Consider the following 8753-nt stretch of genomic DNA (forward strand, 5'->3'; position numbering starts at 1 on the left):
CTGCCTGCCTTCCTGGCTGCCTGCCTGCCTGCCTGCCTGCCTGCCTGCCTGCCTGTCTTCCTGCCTGCCTGTCTGCGTGCCTGCCTGCCTGCCTGCCTGTCTGCGTGCCTGCCTGCTTGCCTGCCTGCCTGCCTGCTTGCCTGCCTGCCTGCCTGCCTGTCTGCGTGCCTGCCTGCCTGCCTGCCTGCCTGCCTGCCTGCCTGCCTGCCTGGCTGCCTGCCGGCCTGCCTGCCTGCCTGCCTGCCTGCCTGCCTGCCTGCCTGTCTGCGTGCCTGCCTACCTGCCTGACTGCCTGCTTCCTGCCTGCCTGCCTGCCGGTCTGCCTGCCTGCCTGGCTGCCTGCCTGTCTGCGTGCCTGCCTACCTGCCTGACTGCCTGCTTCCTGCCTGCCTGCCTGCCTGCCGGTCTGCCTGCCTGCCTGGCTGCCTGCCTGCCTGCCTGCCTGCCTGCCTGCCTGCCTGCCTGCCTGCCTGCCTGCCTGTCTGTCTCTCTGCCTGCCTGCCTGCCTGCCGGCCTGCCTGCCTGCCTGTCTGTCTGTCAGCCTCCCTGCCTGCCTGCCTGCCTGCCTGCCTGCCTGCCTGCCTGCCTGCCTGCCTGTCTGCGTGCCTGCCTACCTGCCTGACTGCGTGCCTGCCTACCTGCCTGACTGCGTGCCTGCCTGCCTGCCTGCCTGCCGGTCTGCCTGCCTGTCTGTGCCTACCTGCCTGCCTGCCTGCCTGCCTGCCTGCCTGCCTGCCTGCCTGCCTGCGTGCCTGCCTGCCTGCCTGCCTGCCTGGCTGCCTGCCTTCCTGCCTGTCTGTCTGCCTGCCTTCCTGGCTGCCTGCCTGCCTGCCTGTATGCCTGCCTGCCTACCTGCCTGTCTGCCTGGCTGCCTGTCTGCCTGCCTGCCTGCCTGTCTGCCTGCCTTCCTGGCTGCCTGCCTGCCTGCCTACCTGCCAGCCTGCCTGTCTGCGTGCGTGCGTGCCTGCCCGAATGCCTGCCCTCACGACTGTCTGCGTGCCTGCCTGCTTGCCTGGCTGCCTGCCTGCCTGGCTGCCTGCTTGCCTGCATGCCTGCCTGCCTGCCTGCCTGACTGTTTGCTTTTCTGCCTGCCTCCATGCCTGCCTGTTTGCCTGCCTGACTGCCTGCGTGCCTACCTGCTTGCCTGCCTGCCTGGTTGCTTGCCTGGCTGCCTGCCTGCCTGCCTGTCTGCCTGCCTGCCTGGCTGCCTGCCTGCCTGCATGCCTGTCTGAATGCTTGCCTGTCTGGATGATTGCCTGCATGTGTGCTTGAATGCCTGGCTGTCTACCTGAATGATTGCCTGCCTGTCTACCTGAATGATTGCCCGACTCTCTGCCTGTCTACGTCTGCATGCCAGCCATCCTGTGATCCTGCCTTCCTGTTTTGCTTTACTGTCTTCCTCCTGTCCACCTGTCTCCCTCCCTTTCTGCTAATGGCGATCTTCTCCCCCAATTTCTCCAACCTCTCCTCCCCCCCCCCACCCACTACCCCCTGCTGATGGGGTTTTCGAGCCTTCATTATTGTAATGTGATCGTATTTTCCTCTTCGGTATTGGAGCTGGTACAGATTCTTCGTCTTAATGGGGCGGTGTTGCACTTCATATCTCCAATGTTAATGGGCATATTTTATGACGATTGTGTGTTCATTTAAAATGGAGGTGGAATAAGAACATTTTCTATATACCGTGAGTGATGATGTAATAGAGATGGTTACCTAATGTCTGGGATAGAAAGATATTTGAGTTCTTCTTAGAGTGGATGGAAACACCCCCCCCCCTCCATCTTTCCCCCCTTTTTTTAAAGGGTGTGCGTCGATGGTATGTTGTATGGGAATATATGGGTGTGTATGGGAATGTTTGGGGAAGACAGTATGGCATATTTGCATGGTATATATTTCCTAGCGATCCTGTATAACTTTATAGATTTTTTTTATGCACCGTCAGGAATTTGACGATGAAACCACTCATGTCGACGCCAAGAACCTCAGGCCAGTTACATATTATAATGACACATATTCTATTATATTGTTACTTAGAAACTAAATAAATATGTAAACAGACCAGAAGAAGCTAAATAAATGTGTAAACAGGCCAGAAGAAGCTAAATAAATGTGTAAACAGGCCAGAAGAAGCTAAATAAATGTGTAAACAGACCAGAAGAAGCTAAATAAATGAGTAAACAGGCCAGAAGAAGCTAAATAAATGTGTAAACAGGCCAGAAGAAGCTAAATAAATGTGTAAACAGGCCAGAAGAAGCTAAATAAATGAGTAAACAGGCCAGAAGAAGCTAAATAAATGTGTAAACAGGCCAGAAGAAGCTAAATAAATGTGTAAACAGGCCAGAAGAAGCTAAATAAATGTGTAAACAGGCCAGAAGAAGCTAAATAAATGTGTAAACAGGCCAGAAGAAGCTAAATAAATGTGTAAACAGGACAGAAGAAGCTAAATAAATGTGTAAACAGGCTAGAAGAAGCTAAGTAAATGTGTAAACAGGCCAGAAGAAGCTAAACAAATATACAATCAAGTCAGTTATCACTAAATACCAGGTTGCAGAACGAAACAATAGGACAAAGAAGTTCACTTACATATTGAAACTTTTCACCATAAGGAAGTGAAATGTTTGTATGTTTGCAAATACATTTTTTCCCTAATTGGAATTCTATTTATTAAATGATATCCTTCGTTAGTGGTAATCATATTTTCGGTTAAGGATTTCTGCTTTTCGTTAGTGGAGTTTTATTATCTTATTTTAATATCTATAAAAGAGTTTGTCTGTCTGTCTGTCTGTCTGTCTGTCTGTCTGTCTGTCTGTCTGTCTGTCTGTCTGTCTGTCTGCCTGTCTGTCTGTCTGTCTGTCTGTCTGTCCGAAGTAGAAGGCTAGACGGTTGGGGTTCGGAGCAGAAGCAGCAACGACTAAAACAGCACTAGCAGAAACAGCATCAGCAGGAGAAATAGCAGATTTAGCATGACATCACAGGATGGAACAGCAGCCGCAGCAGGAACATAATAATCTACCACAGGAGGAGGAGGAACAGCAACAGCAGCAGAAGGAACAGCATAAGCAGCAGCAGCAGCAGAAGGAGGAGGAAGAGGAGGGAGAGGCAGCATCAAAAGGAAGACACAGTGGGCAGCAGCATGACGTCACAGGGACAGCCACTAAGCACAGCAACAGAGCATTAAGCTGTTGTTGTTGTTTAAGATTCGCTACTTAGAACAAACAGTTCCAAGTAGCATGGGCTATGGGGAGCCCGTTGTGGACTTACCTGGCACAGGAGCGGGGCAAGTAGTGCGGGCTATGGTGAGCCCGTTGTGGACTTACCTGGCACAGGAGCGGGGCAAGTAGTACGGGGTATGGTGAGCCCGTTGTGGACTTACCTGGCACAGGAGCGGGGCAAGTAGTACGGGCTATGGTGAGCCCGTTGTGGACTTACCTGGCACAGGAGCGGGGCAAGTAGCGCGGGCTATGGTGAGCCCGTTGTGGAGTTACCTGGCACAGGAGCGGGGCAAGTAGTGCGGGCTATGGTGAGCCCGTTGTGGACTTACCTGGCACAGGAGCGGGGCAAGTAGTGCGGGCTATGGTGAGCCCGTTGTGGACTTACCTGGCACAGGAGCGGGGCAAGTAGCACGGGCTATGGTGAGCCCGTTGTGGAGTTACCTGGCACAGGAGCGGGGCAAGTAGTGCGGGCTATGGTGAGCCCGTTGTGGACTTACCTGGCACAGGAGCGGGGCAAGTAGTGCGGGCTATGGTGAGCCCGTTGTGGACTTACCTGGCACAGGAGCGGGGCAAGTAGTGCGGGCTATGGTGAGCCCGTTGTGGACTTACCTGGCACAGGAGCGGGGCAAGTAGCACGGGCTATGGTGAGCCCGTTGTGGACTTACCTGGCACAGGAGCGGGGCTGTAACTGAGCATTAAGCTCCGCCGGCGAGCTCTTAACATGACTGTCACAAAGTGATGCCAAAGTCCCCCACGTATCCCACAATAGGTAATTCAGGAGGCCGGGGAGCTCAATGCCTGGGATAGGCGGCCTCTCTAGTCCTGTCTCTGCTCTGTTTAACACGTCTCTAACCCTGTCCACGGAGGACAGAAGAAAATGTATATATGCTGGTTAGCATTGTAAATGTGTGGCTACGTCTGTGGTAGAAAATAATAATAATAAAAAAGCTGCTCTACTCAGGCCTCATGATGAGGTGTGAGGATGCTGTAGGGTGAGAATGATGAGGTGTGAGGGTGCTGTAGGGTGAGAATGATGAGGTGTGAGGGTGCTGTAGGGTGAGAATGATGAGGTGTGAGGGTGCTGTAGGGTGAGAATGATGAGGTGTGAGGGTGCTGTAGGGTGAGAATGATGAGGTGTGAGGATGCTGTAGGGTGAGAATGATGAGGTGTGAGGGTGCTGTAGGGTGAGAATGATGAGGTGTGAGGATGCTGTAGGGTGAGAATGATGAGGTGTGAGGATGCTGTAGTGTGAGAATGATGAGGTGTGAGGATGCTGTAGGGTGAGAATGATGAGGTGTGAGGATGCTGTAGGGTGAGAATGATGAGGTGTGAGGATGCTGTAGGGTGAGAATGATGAGGTGTGAGGATGCTGTAGGGTGAGAATGATGAGGTGTGAGGATGCTGTAGGGTGAGAATGATGAGGTGTGAGGGTGCTGTAGGGTGAGAATGATGAGGTGTGAGGATGCTGTAGGGTGAGAATGATGAGGTGTGAGGATGCTGTAGGGTGAGAATGATGAGGTGTGAGGATGCTGTAGGGTGAGAATGATGAGGTGTGAGGATGCTGTAGGGTGAGAATGATGAGGTGTGAGGATGCTGTAGGGTGAGAATGATGAGGTGTGAGGGTGCTGTAGGGTGAGAATGATGAGGTGTGAGGATGCTGTAGGGTGAGAATGATGAGGTGTGAGGATGCTGTAGTGTGAGTATGATGAGGTATGAGGGTGCTGTAGTGTGAGAATGATGATGTGTGAGGATGATGATGCGTGAGGATGCTGCAGTGTGAGGATGATGAGGTGTGAGGATGATGAGGTGTGAGGATGATGATGCGTGAGGATGCTGCAGTGTGAGGATGATGAGGTGTGAGGATGATGAGGTGTGAGGATGATGAGATGTGAGGGGCTTGTAGTGTGAGGATGAGGAGTGAGGTGTGAGGTTGCAGTAGTGTGAGAATGATGAGGTGTGAGGATGCTGTAGTGTAAAGATGATGAGGTGTGATGATGCTGTAGTGTGAGGATAATGAGGTGTGAGGATGCTGCAGTGTGAGGATGATGAGGTGTGAGGATGATGTGTGAGAATGATGAGGTGTGAAGATGCTCTAGTGTGAGGATGATGAGGTATGAGGGTGCTGTAGTGTGAGGATGATGAGGTATGTATGAGGGTGCTGTAGTGTGAAGATGATGAGTGAGGTGTGAGGATGAAGTAGTGTGAGGATGATGAGGTGTGAGGATGTTGTAGTGTAGACACCACCACCTCCCAAGAGCACTAGAGCAAGTGAGGGGGTCATTTTTACGTTTTTTCATCAAGTCCATATTAACAGGGACTTGATGAAAAAACGTAAAAATGACCCCTCACTTGCTCTAGTGCTCTTGGGAGGTGGTGGTCTTTGGAGTATATAAATACTCCGAAATTACCATCTCTTTTAGGGGTCTGAGCAGGTGGTGGAGTGGGTTAAGGCGTACCTGTTATGCCAGTTGCTGGAAGGCTTCTGTGCTGGCTAGGGTTCGAGTCTCCTGGTGGGAAAGTGTTCTAAAGTTGTATACTTCACCCTCGTGTTTAGGAGAGTTGTGCCTTAAGCATATATATATATATATATATATATATATATATATATATATATATATATATATATATATATATATATATATATATATATTTATATATATATATATGTCGTACCTAGTAGCCAGAACGCACTTTTCTGCCTACTATGCAGGGTCCGATTTGCCTAATAAGCCAAGTTTTCCTGAATTAATATATTTTCTCTAATTTTTTTCTCATGAAATGATAAAGCTACCCATTTCATTATGTATGAGGTCAATTTTTTTTTTATTGGAGTTAAAATTAACATAGATATATGACCAAACCTAACCAACCCTACCTAACCTAACCTAACCTATCTCTATAGGTTAGGTTCGGTTAGGTAGCCAAAAAAGTTAGGTTAGGTTTGGTTAGGTAGGTTAGGTAGTCGAAAAAACATTAATTCATGAAAACTTGGCTTATTAGGCAAATCGGGCCTTGCATAGTAGGCTGAGAAGTGCGTTCTGGCTACTAGGTACGACATATATATATGCAACTGACGATCACAAAACACTGATCATTTTATGCGGAAAATCCACAGAGAAATATGAAATGAGGTGAACGTTTCGGCTTGTTAAAGACTTTGTCAACACCAGACTGACTCAAAGTCAGTCTGGTGTTGACAAAGGCTTTAACAAGCCGAAACGTTCACCTCATTTCATATTTCTCTGTGGATTTTCCGCATATATATATATATATATATATATATATATATTTATATATATATATATATATATATATATATATATATATATATATATATATATATATATATATATATATATATATAAATAACGCGAGAGCATGTATTTGCATATGTATTTTCGATCTTAATTGGCCAATCAGATTACCATGAAGGCGTTCTTAAATATATTTAAAGGGGAAGCTATCATTTTCCGTAGTCAGGAAGGGAGTAAGTTAATTACTGAGCGTCACCCAATTCTCATTAACATGCAAATACACAACCACTTCCTCTGCAGCAGGCGGACATCTTATAATTGGTGGTAAGTGAAGTGCCTAGCGATCAAGAGGAAGTAGGCTCCAATCAAGAGGGTTGGAAGGGTAGAGTCATCAAGTGGAAACGAGAGGAGGTTCCAATCATCAAGAGGGAACGAGACGAGGTTCCAATCATCAAGAGGGATCGAGAGGAGGTTCCAATCATCAAGAGGGAACGAGAGGAGGTTCCAATCATCAAGAGGGAACGAGAGGAGGTTCCAATCATCAAGAGGGAACGAGAGGAGGTTCCAATCATCAAGAGGGAACGAGAGGAGGTTCCAGTCATCAAGAGGGAACGAGAGGAGGTTCCAATCATCAAGAGGGAACGATAGGAGGTTCCAATCATCAAGAGGGAACGAGAGGAGGTTCCAGTCATCAAGAGGGAACGAGAGGAGGTTCCAATCATCAAGAGGGAACGAGAGGAGGTTCCAATCATCAAGAGGGAACGAGAGGAGGTTCCAGTCATCAAGAGGGAACGAGAGGAGGTTCCAATCATCAAGAGGGAACGAGAGGAGGTTCCAGTCATCAAGAGGGAACGAGAGGAGGTTCCAATCATCAAGAGGGAACGAGAGGAGGTTCCAGTCATCAAGAGGGAACGAGAGGAGGTTCCAGTCATCAAGAGGGAACGAGAGGAGGTTCCAATCATCAAGAGGGAACGAGAGGAGGTTCCAGTCATCAAGAGGGAACGAGAGGAGGTTCCAATCATCAAGAGGGAACGAGAGGAGGTTCCAATCATCAAGAGGGAACGAGAGGAGGTTCCAATCATCAAGAGGGAACGAGAGGAGGTTCCAATCATCAAGAGGGAACGAGAGGAGGTTCCAATCATCAAGAGGGAACGAGAGGAGGTTCCAATCATCAAGAGGGAACGAGAGGAGGTTCCAGTCATCAAGAGGGAACGAGAGGAGGTTCCAATCATCAAGAGGGAACGAGAGGAGGTTCCAATCTTCAAGAGGGAACGAGAGGAGGTTCCAGTCATCAAGAGGGAACGAGAGGAGGTTCCAATCATCAAGAGGGAACGAGAGGAGGTTCCAGTCATCAAGAGGGAACGAGAGGAGGTTCCAATCATCAAGAGGGAACGAGAGGAGGTTCCAATCATCAAGAGGGAACGAGAGGAGGTTCCAGTCATCAAGAGGGAACGAGAGGAGGTTCCAGTCATCAAGAGGGAACGAGAGGAGGTTCCAATCATCAAGAGGGAGGGAGGGTCGGGGGGGGGGGCAGCCTGAAGGGGGAAGGCTTGATAATAGAGCCACTAAATAAAATATATAAACGTGAACAAAAGGAAGTAAAGAAAACAACTCTCCGGGGAGGAGTTTGTTGGGGTGAAGGGTGGCCTGGGGGTGGACCTGGGGAGCCTGGGGTGAAGGGTGGCCTGGGGGTGGGCCTGGGGAGCCTGGGGTGAAGGGTGCCCTGGGGGTGGACCTGGGGAGCCTGGGGTGAAGGGTGGCCTGGGGGTGGGCCTGGGGAGCCTGGGGTGAAGGGTGGCCTGGGGGTGGACCTGGGGAGCCTGGGGTGAAGGGTGCCCTGGGGGTGGACCTGGGGAGCCTGGGGTGAAGGGTGGCCTGGGGGTGGGCCTGGTGAGCCTGGGTTGAAGGGTGGCCTGGGGGGTGGACCTGGGGTGAAGGGTGGCCTGGGGGTGGGCCTGGGGAGCCTGGGGTGAAGGGTGGCCTGGGGGGTAGACCTGGGGAGCCTGGGGTGAAGGGTGGCCTGGGGGTGGACCTGGGGAGCCTGGGGTGAAGGGTGGCCTTGGGGTGGGCCTGGGGAGCCTGGGGTGAAGGGTGGCACGGGGGGGTGGACCTGGGGAGCCTGGGGTGACCCTAAAGACCGGGGATCAATCCCCGGCGGAAACAAATGGGCAGAGCTACTTTCACCCTGCTGCCCCTGTTACCTAGCAATAAATAGGTACCTGGGAGTTAGACAGCTGCTACGGGCTGTTTCCTGGTGGTAAGAGTGGAGAAAAAAAATAATTAGTTG

General features: G+C 50.6%; 1 protein-coding gene across 1 annotated transcript; it reads left to right on the top strand.

Annotated features, from left to right (window-relative positions):
• Nucleotides 1-2976: 2976 nt before the first annotated feature.
• On the top strand, nt 2977-8005 carry LOC138371729 (trichohyalin-like). Its single transcript, XM_069336753.1, has 3 exons — nt 2977-3121; nt 6801-7087; nt 7133-8005. The coding sequence occupies exons 1-3, from the start codon at nt 2977-2979 to the stop codon at nt 8003-8005; spliced, it is 1305 nt and encodes a 434-aa protein (XP_069192854.1).
• Nucleotides 8006-8753: the final 748 nt, after the last annotated feature.

Source organism: Procambarus clarkii, chromosome 4 (genome assembly GCF_040958095.1).
Source record: "Procambarus clarkii isolate CNS0578487 chromosome 4, FALCON_Pclarkii_2.0, whole genome shotgun sequence".
Classification (NCBI taxonomy): Eukaryota; Metazoa; Arthropoda; class Malacostraca; order Decapoda; family Cambaridae; genus Procambarus; species Procambarus clarkii.

What these genes read in the sequence shown, in the direction of transcription:
- LOC138371729 (XM_069336753.1), top strand. Translation starts at nt 2,977, where the DNA reads ATGGAACAGCAGCCGCAGCAGGAACATAATAATCTACCACAGGAGGAG. An exon ending in AGCATCAAAAGGAAGACACA is followed by an intron (nt 3,122 to 6,800) that starts GTGGGCAGCAGC and finishes TGGTAAGTGAAG; the next exon opens with TGCCTAGCGATCAAGAGGAA. An exon ending in TCAAGAGGGAACGAGAGGAG is followed by an intron (nt 7,088 to 7,132) that starts GTTCCAATCATC and finishes CCAATCATCAAG; the next exon opens with AGGGAACGAGAGGAGGTTCC.